Source organism: Hyperoodon ampullatus, assembly GCF_949752795.1.
Source record: "Hyperoodon ampullatus genome assembly, chromosome: 11".
Lineage (NCBI taxonomy): Eukaryota > Metazoa > Chordata > Mammalia > Artiodactyla > Ziphiidae > Hyperoodon > Hyperoodon ampullatus.
The window spans coordinates 52,486,774-52,506,297 of NC_136924.1; the positions used below are offsets into that span (position 1 = coordinate 52,486,774).

Below are 19,524 nucleotides of genomic sequence, written 5' to 3' on the forward strand. Positions count from 1 at the left end.
TTACTCGTGTGATAATTTGTTTTCTATCTAAGCAATTTACTCAGATGTGTGCTTTAAAAATACACAGTAGGAACCCTGCAATTGGTATGTTCTGTTATTAGAAATATTTTTCATGGTAATACATTATTTATCTTTGTATAATTAGAGAGAAAAATCATAAAGATCATACTTTATTTTTAGCCTGACAGAATAAATGTATTATATATATCTCTTCCAAAACCAGTGCACTCAGAAGTTCATCATTTATGCACTCCATTGTTCAAATCAAAAAGCTGTACATCTTCCAGTATCCACAATATAACACAGTCCTAGTAAAAATGCACATTCCTTTAACCCCTTTACTTTCCCTTGAATTTGTTTTTATTGGGGGGGGGGAGGGAGGAAAAGATATAGAAGTTGCGGTGCAGAACTATATTTATTTAGAGCAAAACATTATATCCTACATTAAAAAAAATAATTTTATCAAAACCAAATTTCAATCACAGTTATGTATGATTTTCCATTAAAGGTACATGTTGAAATTGCACTTTGCAGGTATCTTGATAGTGTCCTTTATACTGCTCCCCACTTCAGCCTGTGTTTTTATCAGCAGACACAGGTTCTTCCAGAGTTTTCTTTTGGCTTCCCTTCCGTGAATATTTGTATTTGTCTACATAGGCTTTAACCAGATTTGCCACTTTGGTAGAATTTACTTCTCCACTCTTACTATGACAAACCTATAAAAAAAAGAAGGGGGAATATTTTTCTCATACTTAAACAGATTAAAGGAAAATGGAAAGCTCTATGAAAAACAAATATGCCAAAAAGATAACCAGACATTTTTTAATGTTTCATTATCTCCTGTCGGGTACGTGTTTCGTTATCTCAAAAGGTAAAAAAACAGACAAGAACGGTAGAAGCTACCTCTTACTATTTTAATTAATTTAATTAAGCATTCCTTTATTAAAACAGGCATGTTCAAAACAATATGTACATAACTCCACTAAAGCTATAACTTACTTTATCTACCGCTTTCCGCACAATCTCTTTATATTCTTCCTTGGTGATATCTTTATTTTGATAAAATGGCTTAATGGCCAATTTTACCTCCTGTGCTGCTTTTTCTTGAATTTGCAATTTCTGGTAAGAGGAAAATGTATAATTATTATTTGCCCAATCACATACTTTCAAAAAAAATTCTTTAAAAATATAAAATTGAAAACACTGTACATTTACATTATTGCAAGGAACTATTCAAATATTAGTGTTATAAATACAAGTTATTTACTAACACATACCAAACATTTCTAAAAATAAATATGAAATACTACCAGTAATTCAATTGGCACCAACATATTTAGACAGAACCCTTTAAATAATATTGGAATTTAAGACTATCAACAATAAATTCCCTTCACCACTTATACAATAGAAAGCTGTTATTTTTTCATCTTTATCATATACAGAATTATGTAGGTTGCTCTCAACTTTGAACTTGCCTTGTCTGTCTTCGAGCTATCTGCGCTGGCTTCCACTGTAACACTTACTTTGCTTTCTGCCAATTTTACAGCAGCATTAGAAGCTCTGCTGTGACTTGATGACGAAGTATTACCAGAACTTGGTCCCTGAACTGTTCCCATATTTCCTGGGGCTGCTGTCGGAGCAGGCAAGACTGGTGTACTCATGTTATTACTTACATGAGAAGCACTAGGAATACCCTGTTTTAAAGAGTTATCATCAGTTAATGAATTACTTGTACTCAATAAAAGTCTTTTAGTCACCTATTAGGAATAACATCAAAAAAAAATCATAGCAATCCAATACTTAAGTACTTAAGGGAAATGCATATTTCAGGTCATTTATATCTAAAGGACTCTGAAGAAAAATGAGTAACATTCCTTAACAGAGCCCCATTTAAATATTTCATGATGACTTTAAAAATATATATATGTATTGTAATGTTCTGACAGCAACACTAAAACCAACAAGCAGCAGAGCAGCATTAATAACAGTATCTTTCCTACAAGGCTCTTTAGAGTAGGTGCCCCCCCTTCAAAGACGGAGGAAAGTGAGACAGTGAAGTCAAATGACTTGCAGTGAGTTGACAGCAGAAAAAGATACAAGATCCCAAATTCCCACTCCCCTGCTCTTCCAACTCCTGCTGTCAGGATTCTAGAATTTCTGAGATGTAGACATGAAACTATAATCAACACAATGTTTACAGATTATTATTGAAATTTTTCTATATTTAAGAAGTGCCTCAGAGGCACTTTTTTCAGCATGGTAAATTCATGAAAATGAAACACAGAAGGTAATGACAATGAACAGCTTTATCTGGTGTTTGAACAAAACAGTACAAGGTTTATCACAGTACCCAATCACAACAAGTTCCCACCCCTTAGAAGTCCAATAAATCAGGGAAAGTGTCCACCACTTGATTCTAGTTTGGCTCATAATTTGGTCTTTTTAACCTGACCAAAAAACCTGTTTGGGTATCAGCAATAGCCTATATGTAGCTCAGATTTGATATTATGCATTCAGTTCATTTTCTCATTTGGGAGTGGGAGGTTTGGGGAAGGACAGTGAAAAAGGGGTTACGAAGGTTTACCATAAACCTAACCAAATAAGTCACTGTGTATGGATATCCAGCCAGGAAGCCCTTTCTTGAACATCTGTTCCTAATAGCTAAATGTTTACAATGGCTATGTTGATTAAACTTGAGTTGCTGAAAACATACCTGCAATTGCTTTCCATCTGGCTGTGAAGCAATGTAGCTGACTTGCTGGGATGGAGGGGGAGGGGGTGGTGGTGGTGGTGGTCCCTGAGATACACTGGTGGGAGCAGCTACCTGCATGAGAGGTACTCCTGTGTGCAGATGCAAGGGCAGCTGAGGATGAATGTTAAACGGATTGCGCTGGAGATTCATCAAAGGAGCATGAACACCCACTGGATATGGGAAGATATTCATAGGCTGGTGTTGTGCATTCATTTGTTGCTGCATTACATTCATTTGTGGTTGCATCATATTTATAGGTAGCTGAGAACCATCACCTTGTTGGTTTGTTTGGTCTTTTAGGTTAGAATCTATCAAAAGAAAAAAGGCTTATGAAAAAAATTCATGTTACAAATTTCTTTAGCCAGAGAAACAAAGAACCACTGGTTACAATAAAATAGCAATTAACAGAACACCTAAACCAATACCCAATTATTCAGTTTAATCCTGTCATTCCTAAATAATGTGGGCTGATTTTCTAACTGAAAGAAAACATTCAACTAAAATTATTTTAAAGCATAACTTCACACAATAACATCGGTCAACACTCACAAAGAATCAGTAGCTCAAGAAACTTCCTAAAGAAATAATCACAGAAAATTTAATTAGATTACTAAATTAGAAGGTTAATCACTTTTTTAAAATCTGCAACAGAGTTTTTCTTGCAATGTTCCCAAGAAAAGTCAAGGAAAGATAAATCTTTTTTTAGCAGAGTGACTTATTTATAGGAAAACAATGATCAAAAAATTTCAAGTGCAGGGCTTCCCTGGTGGCGCAGTGGTTGAGAATCTGCCTGCCGATGAAGGGAACACGGGTTCAAGCCCTGGTCTGGGAAGATTCCACATGCCACGGAGCAACTAGGCCCGTGAGCCACAACTACTGAGCCTGCGCGTCTGGAGCCTGTGCTCCGCAACAAGAGAGGCCACGACAGTGAGAGGCCCGCGCACCCCGATGAAGAGTGGCTCCCGCTCGTCACAACTAGAGAAAGCCCTCGCACAGAAACGAAGACCCAACACAGCCATACATACATAAATAAATAAATAAATAGAATTAAAATAAAACATTTAAAAAAAAAATTTCAAGTGCACACATCTGATATAAATGAAACAGAATTTAAATCCTGCAGAGGACTATCTCAAATTCTTCTACTGTAGCAAATTATACTTAAAATATTTATGTCTTTGGCAAGGTTTGGGGCAGGCATGGGGTGAAAAAAGAAATATTGAAGTGTATATCTATTATACAATACAAAGTGACTTGTAAATAACTGGGATTCATTTTAACATAAAACTATAAATAGGGATTATTTCAATTCATATAAATAAGGTATTAAATTTATAATCTCTTTCTTCAAATAAAAGTGTTGATAAATAAACATGTTACCCTGTTCAGTTGTTTCCTCCTCTTGTCTCATCCATCCAGACTGTGGACCTGAAGAATTCCTCCCTCGTCGTGAATAATAGTTTTGTACATCTGCTGGCAGAGTCTTTCTCACAGCCCAACTAGATGCAGATGTCCACCCCGACCTATCTGCAGGTGTATCAAATGAGAACTCTTGCTCACTTTTCCGTTTATAGGGCTGCTGTTCCACAAACTTGAAAGTCTCATTCCCTGAACTATTTGAATTCCCTGAGAGGGGTTTTCGGGTTTGCCACCTGTTTTCATTTTGATCTGTGTAGGCAAAACCACCTCTGTAAGCGCCTCTGCCACGGTTACCTCTACCACGGTTCGACATCCAACCTGAACCAAAGTTTTTATTCCAAGAATTCCCTGAATTTTCACTTCTATTTTCTTCCCAATGAGAATCTTTTAACTTTTCTAGATTTCTGGTCCTCGGATCAGGCCCAGAATTTATTTTTTCTGTTACCCAACTGGGACAGTCATTTCTATGTTTGTCAGCAGAATTTGAATCATCAGCATCTGGACTGATGTCATTTTTTTCTTTTCTTGTATTTTCATTCTGTTTCTCTGAGTCATTCTTTCTGTATCGATCATTTCCTCGTGGACATCTCCAACCATCATTTGCCCATCTTTCCTTCCATCGAGGAGAATAACTGACTCTGTCATTTCTACCAAATGATGAACTCTTACTTTTTGTTCTAGATCTTGATGGTGACCTAGAACGAGATCTGGACCGAGACCACCTTCTGGTTCTCCTTTCTCTATCTCGATCTCTCTTTGGGCCATCTCTATCACTTTCTCTTTCTCTGCTCCGGGACCTGGATTTTTCTCTTGGGGAGGAATCTTTCAGTCTTGACTGAGATCTTCTGTTCTCTCTAGAAGTGTCTCTTTTTGGGGAGAGTGATTCAGATCTTTTGCCTTCCCTAGTGCTATCTCTTTTTGGAGATCGAGACTGAGATTTCCTCCTTTCTCGTGGGTCCTTTTTTGGGGACTGAGAACGAGATTTTCTCCGTCCTCTTGAAGATTCTTTCTTGGGAGATGGTGATCGAGACTTCCTGCTTTCTTTTCCAGCTTCTCTTTTGGGAGATGGAGACTGAGACCGCTTCTTTTCTCGTGCAGTGTCTTTGTTGGGAGACCAAGTTGTAGATGGAGAATGAAATCTAGATCTTCGAGTACGAGGCTTTTTGGCTTTATCTATCGTATCTATTGGGATTTCAGATGGTTGAGATACAGTTTCAACCTTTTCATTTGAAGGACAAGAAGATGACATATTCTTTTGGGAACTGTGCTCCACAGAATTTTCATTCAATTGTTTAGCATCAGCATTTACAGATGGTTCGAGTTCAGATTCATTCTGGTCACTGCAAAATGAATCACATTCCATAGGTATCATCTCATTATTGTCCTCACTAAAATGCTTCTGAATCAGTGCAACATGTGTTTTAGGCAATTCTGTAGATCCGGGATGTTCAACCAGAGATTCAGTCTTTTCTTCGAAAGATTTGTCCAATTTGGTGTTAAGACTTTTTTTTAATAAATTGTTTTCAGAGTCTTGAATACTATTGAAATTTTCATTCCCTGAAGTATCACATGTTGCAATTATTTCTGCATCTTCATTTTCAACATGCCCAAGCAAATGAACCTCTGAGCTCTCAAGAGATTTTCTGTCCGTTTGTATAATTCCACCCTCAGAAGATTCTAATTTGGGGCTGTCAATAAGATGTTCTGTTTTTACTGTAGAATCTTTATGATCAGTAATTTTTACTATAGGACTCTCCATAACTTTTTCTTCATTAACTGCTGACTCTGCTTTCTCAGGGATCTCACCTAGGCTTGATATAGGTTGGTATACTTCAATTTCAGATCCTGAACATGTAAGAAAATCATTTGGAAGATGATCTGTACATCCATCTGCTTTTACTTCTGATTCTGAAGGTAAAGCTATTTGGTCTTGATTTTCCAATGGGTCACCTCCTTTTTCAGACGTATTCTTAGAAATCTCACTTTCCAGACATAAAATATTAGCCTCTATACCTGTAGTCTCAACTTTTTGAATTTCCTCCTCCTCTCCAACTAGCACAGGAGGATCTTGGGTACCAGACTCAGAATATAAAGATTCTACTCTTTCCTCTGTATCATGGGTCTCACTATGTTCCTCACTTGCTTCTACTGGCTCACTGCAACTTCTCAAGCCATTAGCAGACTCATTTTCTACATTTATCTGCACAGTGTTACTACTTTCTACATCTGATTGCTGTTCTTTCTCTAACACAGGTGGTATGTCAGATTCTACTATTTCTTCATCTGCTGAATCACTGGAAGATGATTTTTCAGGGGGAGGTACAGAGCTCCGAAGTTTCTTTTTCAGTAAAGGTAGTTTTCTTCCTCTTCTTACAGACTTCCGTTTTGGAGCCTGCCTTGTTTGCTTTTCTGACTCACCTGAAGAGGAAACACTTACAGATGGATTATTACTATCTGGGGCATCACACCCAGAATTATTTGATACTGGGGACCTCTGAGACTGACTGACTGGTTCAGCTCTCGTGTTACGTGTAGATCTCCTTGTTGGAGTTGTTGCTGCTGGTTTTCGTCTTGATCCTCTGGTGTTTGAGGTACCAGAAGTTTGCTTCTTCTCTTCTCCTTCTTGAGTATGTGCTAATGCATATCCTTTGCAAGAAGTACCTAATAATACATGTTTTTTAAAAAGTAAAAAGTCAGTGTATGTTTCAAAAAATGATAATAGTTTGGCTTAAGCTTATTTTAGCATAAAACAGACATCTATAACAGAGTGAAACAAAATATACTTGTGAATCAAATTATAAATAAATGCATAGCTACTAACACCTGAGTAATACCAATTTTTTAATGCTACTGAAATGAGTTATCCCAAGATTTGAATCCATGTGGGCAATTTTATAGGGAAAAAAACTAAAGAAAATGTTTCGTCTGATAACTGCCATTTGCTTAATGAATCACTAGGCAAAAGCAAGAGACAACAGGTATCCACAAATAGTAAAGATTCAAACTATTTGTTCATAATTAATAGGAGATATTACTTTAAAGATCTATGGTTTGAACATTGAAGCCCTAAATAGAAAGGAGACTTCTAATCAGTTCCTCAAAGACATGAAGCTGTAATTTCTTAAAAGGAATTTTCTAGTTGGGACAATTTTAAAGTCAAGTCACTGTACAAATATTTATAGAAATATCTAGGACTTACTATCTATACCTTATTTTACACTTTTTCTAAGTCATCAACATTCATACTTTTTATGAGACTGAAAGAGGCTAATAACTTTTTTTAAACTAGAAAGAATTTCAAAAACTTTACCAAAATTTTCTAAAGATATGGTACTTGTTGGAAAAATAGTTCTTGGCAACACAGAGGAGGTGAGAGGAAGCACTTCTGTTTCAATATTCCAGGGTATAAAACTAATTCTGAAAATTCAAAACAAAATAAAGACATTTTTGTTTAAATGGTTTAAAAATTAAACCAGCAATTTAAAGGTACTAATTTTCCAAATCAGGTTAGCAACATTAAAATACAGGGTGCTTAAATTATTTTTTGCCAAATAGCTAAAAATGTAAGCTCAAGGTTACTCATTGTTCAAAGATGGCTACCAACTGGCTGCAAAAAAACAAAAACAAAACAAAAAACCTTTTAAAAGCATGTTTTTCAATAAATTAATAGCAAAGGGAGATCAAAGGCAACTTAATACATAACAGTTGTTTCTTATTTAAATAAGTTAATGCAGTACTTTGTCAAAAAAATTTTTTAGCCTTTTTTTCCCACTACTCTAAAAAATAATAAATTTGGATAATAAAATGCAGATAAATAAAATACACAAATGAAATACACAGATTTTAAGTGCACAGTGTGATGACTTTTGACCAATGTATGTACCCGTATAACCTCCACCCCAAACAAGAAATAGAACATTTCCGCCATCCCAGAAAGCTCCTTCATGCCCCTTGATCCAGCCCCCCTCCACTTCCAGGCAACCAAAGAGATAATTTAGTCAAGTTAATCAAATCAGGTTTTAAAGAAATTATCAAGGTCAAAGGGGAATCAGTCCATAAATTTTAAAAAAGTAACAAAAACAAAACTACATCACTTGAATTTTGAATGTGATAACCATCATGGATGTTTATCACATTTTTTATTAGACTTCTTTATGTTTTTACAGCATATATCAAGGCCAAAAACATCAAAATAAATACATTTTTAAGAAGGAAAAAAACACCTGATTTCTATTGTTATATTCTAAAATTCCTCAATCTGAGGATGATGGCTCTTCAAGGTTACCAGGGTCTCTATGGACCTGCTAAGACGCCAAAGTTTCTTCATTCACAACCAATCCACCCTCAGCTTCTTCCTACTCTGACTCTTATTTTGTTCAGTCAGGTCTCCTAACAAAACACTATCTCACCCAGTCTAAGGTGAGATTCTGGAGTAGGAGGAAAGAAGCTTGAAGAACAATGTGCAACTTGCACATGTACAAAGAAAACAGCTCTAAGAAAAGGTTTCATATTATACATAACTGGACTTTCTAATTTACTTATGTTCCACTGTTATTCCTAGAGGGTGAAGGCCCTTCGCAGAACTGTATTACAATGATATATAAAAGTTACAGTATGTTAAAGGAATGAATATAAAACTCTGGCAAGGAACTTGGTCTTTACATAGGAGCCTGATTTAAGTATACATCGTGTACCTACCAATGTGTTAATAGCTTCAGAATAAACTAAGAAAGAAAGAGCTAGATTATAGAAAGTCATGAATGCCAGGGCAAAGTAGGGACTTGATCAAGTAGTTATTTAGAATAACACTGTGGAAATGGGAAGTGTCATGATAAAATCAGTGCTAAAATCAGTGCTTCAGCTAATAGCACACAGGGAAGATTGGAATGGAGGAAAAAACAGAAGAAGGATGGAAGATCTGAATGCTATTACTAATAATGAATCTTATCATTTGGGTGCTCTCCCTGTTAAAGTAATCAAATATCTACATTTATTAAACAAATAAATAAAATATTCTTTACTTTTCAAGGGGTTCTTTAAATAGGGGCTTTTCATTAGGCATCTGAAACACCAAAGTTGAATTAAACAAAACTTTCTTAGAAACATACCTATTGAATAAGATACCTCTGTGCCTTATTAATGATATCTTATGTACATGTTAGCATGTAGACGCTTTAGTAAACAATTTTTTTTTTACCTTCCAATTCCAGGTAATGTATCAGGAAACCACGACAATTCCAGTTCCTGTCTCTTCTGCCTAATCAATGCACTGATTTCATTGACTTCTATAAATTCTGTACTAAAAGATAAATTTTAGACCCTCATCAGAATTCCAAATATTTAAGTTCAGAATAACAACTGGGTTATACCATAAATAGCAGAAGTTTTTATACCTAGCATTATAAATCACGTTTTTTTAAAAAGAACCTTCTTCTATTTAAACACTTTCAAAATGAACTCATTCCTAAACTAAAAATTTTATATTATAAATCTAAATTATACTAATCTGATTCATAAAAATAACGCTTGACTTTCTATCTTGAGTGACAAAATTTTTAAAAAGTCAATTCAGACTAATATCTTTATTATTGAGAGAAAAAAGCAACACTACTTCTATCCCATGAACCAAAGTTGCAGCAAGCAGTTCCAGCCAAAATTCTAGGTGCAATAGTTTGCCATCTGAAACTAAGCATAAGACAAAAGAAGAAAGTAAAGGAAGGCATGGTTATTTTTGTAACCAAAAATGGGTACAGTTCAGTTTTTCAAAAGGCTACTCGGATGTAATTGTTTTCTTTGGTACCTTGCCAACCTCTAAAATTAAATCACAATCTTAATCTGTCTTGTTCATTCAACCAACTCCATGTGATTTTAAAACTCCAACTTAATCTTCAAATTCCACAAATATCTACTCAGTATCTATAATGCCAGTTACTAAGGATTCAAAGATGACTGAGTCTACTCTGAAAGTGTTCTGCTTTATTAGGTACTTCCCTCATCATTTAACAAGTAGCCTACTTCTCTATCACATAAAAACCTTGTGTAGAACAACTTAATTTATTATTAAGGAAAAGGAAGACCACTAGCATAGGCAGTCACTGCATAATAGAGGGTCACAAAGTAACAGGTTTCCCTTTGTTTATTTGCCAAAAGAAACAAAAACATAAAACAAGCTGCTTTCATAATGTTTGTTGAGTCAAGTTTAAATTTCTACCAAAAGTTGACTACAATAACTAAAATATCAAATATAAAAAGCATATATTAAAAGCAGAAAATACTAACCGGTAAGCTGTACAGGTAAAAGAAGATTCTCCAGTGTAACTACCAGAAGAGAAGATATTGGAGAAAAAATTTCTGAAGCACTGATTTGTACACGGATTTGATCTTTGAGGCTAGAAAAGTAAAGAGAGGTTGGTGTTACAGCAAACAAAATCTTTCCATAATAGGTAGGTAATATTGGGTTAGCCAAAAAGTTCATTTAGGTTTTTCTGTTAAATCGTACTGAAAAACCCAAACAAACTTTTTGGCCCACCCAATAGTTATATTTGAATATTTTGATATACCTGAGGCACTAGAGTTATGTACCAAAACAATAATAAACTGTTATTATCTAAGAAAAATATTTTTCTTTATTTCAACAAACCTTATTTGTCTTTATTATTGCATTTTCTTTTCCTCCCATTTCACTGTATTTAGAGTTTCCTGTACAAAGACACAAAAAGATCTTGCCTTAATTTTTATTTTAAAAGGTTTTAAATGAGTATTGATACTGGCATATTGACAAAAGAAGGTTAAAATGTGTAGAAAAGTTGTATTTAAAATAACAGTACCTGCATTTAAATAATTTTTTAAAATGCTAATTTTATCTTGTTAAGCCACAGACAAAAGGAAAATATAAGAGGGCACAATACAGAAAACTAGTGAAGCATGTAAAATTGCTACGCTCGGAGCTTTAAGTATTAAAATTCTAGTCAATATTTTCTGGCACCATGTGCAAACTTAAACCATCTTATAACGAAAAGCATATAAAAGAAGTCAAATTATTTAATATCAATAATGCACTTAATATATCCTTTCAAGTTATGACCTAAACAACAGGTACTGTTAACTCACCTCAAGTAGAAGCTGGCCAGCTTCTGGAACTGGGGCCATCAGCCCTTTTCAACCATAAATTACCATTTTGGCCACAGTCACCAACTTCAATTAAGTACCCTCCCCCCTTCCTCCTCAAACTTTATAGAATTAGGAAAAGTAGAAGTGTTGATTAAAACAGCTTTCTGCTATACCAACGTTTTTGGTTTTATTGCTTACGACTTATTTTTTGGTTTTACCTGTCCCATCTGAAATTTCTATGGATACATACTTCCAGGTTAAGGAAGATAAAGGACGAATAGTTTCTGCTAACCACAAAAATTGTGTTAACATCTTTACAGATTACTGCTCCTGGTTTTTCTTTATCATCAAACCTATGTTATTAGTCATCTCTACCTATCAATACACTTGTCTGCAATAAAGTGCTGCTGGTACTGCCACTGCTCTCTCCTCAGAACTCTGGGAAAAGTTTACAGTACAATCAACAACTGGTCTTTCAATCTCCAGCCAAGCTTGTCTCACAAAGGCCCTACTAACTTTGTTCAAAATAAATCAACCTGACTGACTGGGAGGCCTGTTTCCTGCCACTGTAAGATTGTAAGTATTTTGGGTTTCTTCTGTCAGTCCAGTTGGTAACAGCCTACTTTCTACTTAATAACATACTAATTTCCTTTTAAGTTACTATACAACAGCTGTATGGTTTCATGCTATTATCCATCCTTCACACATGTCCCACCCAGAACTGCTGTAACAAATGAAATTTCATGCTGGGGAGAGGGGTGCTGGCTGAGTTCCAGGAACTTATTTTCCTACCCTTTGATGTATATTTAAAAGATGATACTGATTTTTTCAAGTGGTTAAAGAAGCCAGGAATAAAAATGTGTGATATGTACCCAGCCACATTCTTAGAAATTACAATTTCCTTCAACTAGACCGAGAATTGCTGTGTTGTAGCTACACAGTATTTTTTATGCCCAAAGGGTGCTAAGCTGTTCTCATTCAGGTTTCATTCACTCAATACTGAATAAGTACGTACTGTTTACACAGCATTCCTTCACTTGGAAGCCTATGTCAAGAAGCCACCACAGATGAAATGCTCTCTGTGGGAAGAGCTGTTAGTTTTCTGGCCAATGCTAAGTATGAACATCTCGTCCAAAAGCTATTTCACATATTTCTGGGTAATTATGAGCAGCTCCAGTGGTGGATTTGTCTAAACTGTGGTTTCCTAGAGACCATTTCACAAGTTCATTCTACTAATCTATCCTTTGGTCAGCAGTGATACATCTTTTCATTTAATTTTTATCAAAGTAATGCATGTACATACTTTAAGAAGTCAAACAGCATTTCTAGACTTATTAAAAAAAACAAAACTACAGCAATCCCCACTCCTGATTTCAGCTCCACCAAAGCACTCATCAAATCCTTTAGCTGTTTCCTCTCATATTTACCTCTTTATTTCTAAATAACATGCTTACTGCTCTACCTTGATTTTTTTCGTTTCAGATATTTTCCAATTTTTTTTTCTATAGAAGATAAAGACTTTTGCTCCTCTACCCTAATGTTCTTTTGATGTATCAACATTTGACATAAGCAATATTACATAATTATAACTATACAGACATTCTCAGCTGAACCATGTACTGAATTATGATTACTTTTCTTGCACAACTTCTTGCTTCTCCTAGGGATAATGACTGCTTTGTTTTCTTTTTTCTTTAAAATATTATCTATCATTAACTTAGCTAACTCTATAACAAAAGTATAGATTTCCTCTTAATGCACTCAAATACATCAATTCACCCATCAAGTTTGCTCCCCACTCTCTTGGAAATACTCTTCTTTTGTCTTGCTCCAATCTGAACTGATAACTCTCTAAAAGCTGCTGTTCTACCGTCATTCTGAGACTGTTCTCTATCATCGTCACGATCTCCTTTCTTCCTGGGTCGAAACTCATTTTCTTATTTTTTTTCTCCTTTCTCTGTTTCTTTTAGGAACTCATTTTCTGAACCTCACATCGTTCCTTTGTTTACTTTCTCACTGTGACACATACATATCCTCCAGTATAATTATGAGGGCAGATGTGTGAGAATGAATTTTTGAGCTCTTACGTATTTGAGAATGTCTTTATTTTGCCCTAACACTTGACTGATGGTTTGGTAGTGTACAGAATTTTTTAGGTGAGTAATTGTTTTCCCCAGAATTTTCAAGGCAGTGCTCCACTGCTCCATGTGTTGTTGCTGACAACATTCTTTTACACATGGTCTATTTTCTCTCTCTAGAAGCTCTTCAAATATCTCATATGCAGAGTTCTAGGATTTTATAAAGCAGTGTGTTTCTTTCCTCATTTACTAGGTATTAGGTTAATTATCTGGATACTCATACTCTACTATTCTGGGAAATTTTCTTTTGCTGTATTTTTCTTGATAAATTTCTCCCTTTTATTTTTCCTTTCTGGAATTTTAGTACTCAGTACTGGAACCTCATGAACTAATACCCTATCACCTCTTTGACTTTTGTCCCACTTTCTGAGGTTTCTAAGCTCATTTTCCACTTCTGTTCAATATTTTAAACTTCTACTATAATATTCTTAATTTCCAAAAGTCTTCGTTTTTTAGTCTTTTCTTGTCTCACTGATGAAATATCCCTTCTCTTATCTCTGAGGATATTAATTTTCAAGTAGTTCCCTGTTTCCCAGCACTGGGTTTCTATCAGGTTCCTTTCCTTTGCCTCTTTACTGATCTCTATTATATTGGAGGTTCCCTCAAATCTCTGGTGATCCTTGATTGTTTGCGGGACACTAAAATACTGATTGAAGATGATGTGGATGGGTGGTCAGTGCCTTTCAATGGCTTTCCCTGTAAGGTGATCAAGCACAGATTTGGCTATTTCATTCAGAGACACCCAAATGGCAGTATCTCCAAATCTTTTAGGCAAGACAGTATCCTGGAAGATACCTTCTATCTCCCACTTTGGGAATAAGCAAGATAGCAAGTGCTTTGGGAAATGATCATGGGTAGGGAACTAGAGGCCTCAACATCTGACTTAATTTCCTTTTCTTTACTCTGTTGTTTCCTCTACCCCCATTTGTGCTACAGTTTAATCTGGTTCAACCACTCATTCTAGAGAGTAAGCCTCCAGTCTTTGCCTGTATAGACTCCTTCCCCTACACTGGCCAGAAATCTACAGGATAAACTGCTCCTTTAAAAAAATTTAACCAATTCTGTTTTTCAGCACAACCGCATATACCTGCTTTCATAGATAACAGAGGCCCCCAGACCCAAGACTAAGGTTCTATGGTACGTGAACTGATTTGATTCTTAACCCCACTCTCTCCATGAAAGGTTTGGGCTTCAGCTTTCTGCTAAGACAGTTTACCATTCACCTCAAACAACCATTTTCAAGCTTATATTTTATGGACATCTCTTATCTGCTGTCCCTTCTCTCTAGTTCTCTTATCTTTTTGGCTTTAAATTTTTATTTTCTTTTCATTCCTTTATGGTTATTTCCATAGAGTTCTAGGAGGGATAAGAGAATTAAACAGGTGTTCAATCTGTTATGCTTAACTGGAAGCTTATCTTATTTTTTTGAATTCAGTATATCCCAAAAGATGTTTCATGACAACATCTTTTTCTACAATATGAACCAGTATAACAAAGGCTCTGAGCCTAGAGCCTAGTACTTGGCAGGCACTCAATTAAAGTTTGATTAATTGATTCCCAATTAATAGAGCCATAATTAAATGGATCTAGCATGTACCTAAGGAAGTACTCCATTAAGAAATGCCTTAAAAGAGGACACTTTTTATAAACTACATCAATTATAAACTATTAGCCCAAACCAAAGATTATTATGTTCATTCCAAGAACAAAGTACATAAAGGAGTTTAAATTAAAAAGAAGTATGTAGGGAGGGTAGGAGGGAGACGCAAGAGGGAGGAGATATGGGGATATATATATATATGTATAGCTGATTCACTTTGTTATAAAGCAGAAACTAACACACCATTGTAAACCAATTATACTCCAATAAAGATGTTAAAAAAAAAAAGTATGGCAACTCAGTTATCTAGTATGACTGAAGAATGAAAGTGATATTTTCTTAACAAATTCTCCAAAAGGTATGCTGTCTAATCTTTCACAATACCTCCAGTGAGGCAACACCATCTCCATTAAATGAAGAAAGTAAATTAAACAGTTTATATAATTTTATTAGAGCCACAGATGATTTAACAGAAAAACTAGTACAAAACCAAAGTGGCTCAACTTCCAATAAAATTATCTATTAGGCCTGCTGAAGTTTTAACTAATGTTATACTAATAATTTCTAATCCAGATAAAAGAATTTCACAATTTCATACACTCTATACATTAGTTTGAGTTTGTATAATATAAAGATAATAACTCAAGGGAGAAAGTCACACACGAATGTTCAAAGAAGAGCCCCTTCCCACTTCGAAAAACTGGAAAAAATTAAAGACACTAAACCGCATTGCTTCTGAAATCTAGCCAAGCAATCATAAAAAGACAGATAATACTTTCTCAAGAAGTTCTTTCATAAAAATAAATTTAAATTATTCTTTGGGTACCATGGTTCCTGCTCAGTCTAACTAGGTAAATACATAAAAATGTTCTTAATTTGCACAACTTCCCACTAACTCTACCTTCACCTTAACTTTCATCTTAGTTCCTTGCTCAGTCATCAAATGCCTACATTTAAGAGTCCAAGGTTGCTTCTCTTTTGCATAATAGGTTCATTATTGTCTCTACACTTTGAGACAATTACAAGTAACTTTACAGATTCTCTTAGTCTTCTAATGAGGCAGTTTGTTAAATGGTATCTAAGAAATCTCAATGTGAAAATTAAAGGTTAAAACCCTTAAAGGTTCTATTCCTATAGTTATGATTTATAAACTTTAGCCAGAAAAAAACAAAAACAAAACCTGTTCTCTATTACATTTCTAAAAGGAAACACAAAATAATCAAAGTTAATTACAAAGTTAATTGGTCTGCTAAGTAGGGAGCAGTCTGCTATTTATATCGAGCCATTAGAAAAAGATGATAATTTGAGTTATAAAAGCTTGTAGACAACCACAAAGTGAGAGGCTTAAGGTGAGTAACATTAATAATATCATACTTTAGCATTATTCTGCAGTGGGAAGAGGCATTAGACATAGAGTCAGAAGACTGGATCAAATTCTATCTGCTCCAACTGTGTGATCTTGGCCAAGATATTCAGCCTTTTAAAATTGTTTTAAAGTTTATAATTATGAACGATTTTGAACATTCCATAAAGTACAAAAAATGACACCTACGGGGCAGATTTAACTGTTAACATTTAGTTATTTTACTTTTATATTAACCATTGTTTCAGTCTCTTTGCCTTCAAGAGAAAACTACTTGCCTAAAATTGTCTTTTATTTTCACGCATCTTTTTATTACTGAAGCTTTCTGAAGTCTGTTTGCTGTCTGTTACAGGCATAGATCAGTTACCTTTTATCATCAGGTAAGCTACAGCCAAGGACAATCAAATACTAAGTACTTAATTACCATTACCACTTTGTATGATACCCTGGAAAATGCCACACAGAAAACACAACTATTCACAACTTAAAATCTTACTAGAAAAAAAAGCCGCAAAACAAGCTAATATACTTTATTACATTGAAGTTAACTATAAGAACTTGAATTATTTTATGCACCACTATCGGGGAAAATGGACAATTAAATTCTCATGGTACATTTTTTTTAATTACAGAAAATTTCAAACAAACACAAAATAGAATAGCATAATGAAACTCCATTATACCCATATCCCCGCCTCCACAATTATTAATTCACATCCACTGTTAATTTATCTACTACCTTCTCAAGTCATTTTGAAACAAATTCTAGACATCATATCATTTTAATGCACAACTATTTCAGTAAATAACTAACTCTAAAATATAAGTGTTCGGGCTTCCCTGGTGGCGCAGTGGTTGATGGTCTGCCTGCCGATGCAGGGGACGCGGGTTCGTGCCCCGGTCCGGGAGGATCCCACATGCCGCGAAGCGGCTAGGCTGTGAGCCATGGCTGCTGAGCCTGCGCATCCGGAGCCTGTGCTCCGCAACAGGAGAGGCCACAACAGTGAGAGGCCCGCGTACCGCAAAAAAATAAAAATAAAAAAATAAAATAAAAAGAAATAAAATATAAGTGTTCTTTGGAGGAAAAAAATAACATCAATACCATTATTACAAGTAAACAAACAAAAAACCTCCAATAACTCCTTGATACCAAACACCTGAATCTCAATTTTTCCCCAACTGTCCTTAAAGTTTTATATATATATATTTTACTTTCTTTTTACAACATGTCACAATAAGGATCCAAATAATCCAACTGTGACTAGTTGAATCTTTCTTTTGTCTCTTTTAATCTACAGGTTCCCTCTTCCACTTTTAAACTCCTTGGAACTTTTTGACAGAAGAAACCAGGTCATTTGTCTATGGTCTACATCTTGTTGATTTCATCTCCTTGTCACTTAACATGCATCTCTGTCTCTTGTATGTCTTATAAATTAGTAGTTAGATTTCTTAATCAGATGCAGTTTTTTGTTTTGGGGTTTTTTTTTTTCTTTTCTTTGGCACACTACTGCATATTTGTAGTTACTTACTTCCATAAGGAAATGTTTAATGTTTGGTTGTCCCTTGGGACACTAATAGCCATTGCTGATCACTGCCTAGAACTATTAATTCATTAAAGTTTACAAAATGCTGATATTCGAAGTCCAAAATCTTCAATTACTTGCAGAAATACTTCTATAAAAAATAACCTTTCCAGGCTTCCCTGGTGGCGCAGTAGTTGAGTGTCCGCCTGCCAATGCAGGGGACACGGGTTCATGCCCCGGTCCGGGAAGATCCCACATGCCGCGGAGCGGCTGGGTCCGTGAGCCATGGCCGCTGAGCCTGCGTGTCCGGAGCCTGTGCTCCGCAACGGGAGAGGCCACAACAGTGAGAGGCCCGCGTACCGCAAAAAAAAAAAAACCAATAAAAAAAAAAATTAATAAATAAACTTTCCTTTACTACCTGTTCAATCACCCTGATGTACAGTTTATATACAAAAGGCAAGGTAGATGCTTGTATCTTTCCTTTCATATATTGGTTTTAATAATGAGTTAACTTCCTAGCATCCTCTAAAACAGACCAATTTGTGTTTGTTTACTTATAAGGTAGCATGACGAACTCATGAACTTAAACATATCTGACAGGTTTCAATAACTGTTCTTGACAGTTACTGAGGTTATTATCCTCTTCATGCTCAGATTGTTCCATTTTTGGCTAAAGGAAGCCCAATCTAGTTGATTCTTGAGACTTTTTGTTACAATCCTAGCACTGCTTTGAAAGTTTCCTTGCCTTCTGTTAAGAAAAAAATATTCTAGGCACATCTTATTTATTTACTATCTCAAACCTGGAAACAGTCATTTATTTCAAGGAGGCCTGGTTCTTTTATTAGGAAATGTTATTTGGAGAACACAATCTCTGCATCAGAGTTGGGTCACAGTGATTTCTTATCACTTAGAAATTTTATTTCAGAATTACTGAAAGAGCTGTTTTTAACCACCAAGCTGTTTTGGCCACCAAGTTTGTAATGAATTTTTTACAGCAGCCCTAGGAAACTAATATAGACCTAGGCACAGTTTTTAATTGACTAATAAAAGTGAATATATAGGCATAATAAATTGGTTAAGGCATTCATAAAACTTCTTTACAGGCAAAATCCAACTTTTTCTAATTACTTTTCAACCCAAGTTTGTGGTGACCATTTTTCACATGGTATCCTCTATGCTATCAAGAACAGTGGTGATTTGTGGAGAATACAGTCAATAAATTATGTAATATCTTTGTATGGTGCAGATGGTAAATGGATTTATCGTGGTGATCATTTTGAAATGTATAGCAATATCATATCATTATGTGTGTACCAGGAACTAACAGTGTTGTAGGCTAATTATACTTCAAAAACAAACAATCAAACAAACTCATAGAAAAAGAGGTCAGACTTGTGGTTACCAGAGATGAAGGGTGAGAGGAGGGGGAATTGATGAAGGTAGTCAAAAGGTGCAGACTTCCAGTTATAGGATAAATAAGTACTGGGGATGTAACATACAACATGATAAATATAATTAACACCACTGTATGTTATACATCAAAGCTGTTGAGAGTAAATCCTAAGAGTTCTCATTACAAGGAAACAAATTTTTTTCTATTTCTTTAATGTATCTAT

General features: G+C 35.2%; 1 protein-coding gene across 1 annotated transcript in view; it reads right to left on the reverse strand.

The window, feature by feature from the left end:
* Positions 1 to 396: 396 nt before the first annotated feature.
* The window catches only part of SCAF11 (SR-related CTD associated factor 11), a 50,082-nt gene continuing 30,954 nt past the window's right edge, over positions 397 to 19,524 (reverse strand). Inside the window, exons 7-15 of the mRNA XM_079714152.1 lie at positions 10,815 to 10,873; positions 10,454 to 10,563; positions 9,372 to 9,473; positions 7,485 to 7,591; positions 4,136 to 6,835; positions 2,717 to 3,063; positions 1,479 to 1,697; positions 1,000 to 1,119; positions 397 to 716 (exon numbers count right to left, since the gene is read on the reverse strand). Of these exons, the coding sequence (XP_079570278.1) occupies positions 570 to 716; positions 1,000 to 1,119; positions 1,479 to 1,697; positions 2,717 to 3,063; positions 4,136 to 6,835; positions 7,485 to 7,591; positions 9,372 to 9,473; positions 10,454 to 10,563; positions 10,815 to 10,873 (3,911 nt within the window). The 3' untranslated portion in view covers positions 397 to 569. The remainder of the gene's footprint in view (positions 717 to 999; positions 1,120 to 1,478; positions 1,698 to 2,716; positions 3,064 to 4,135; positions 6,836 to 7,484; positions 7,592 to 9,371; positions 9,474 to 10,453; positions 10,564 to 10,814; positions 10,874 to 19,524) is intronic.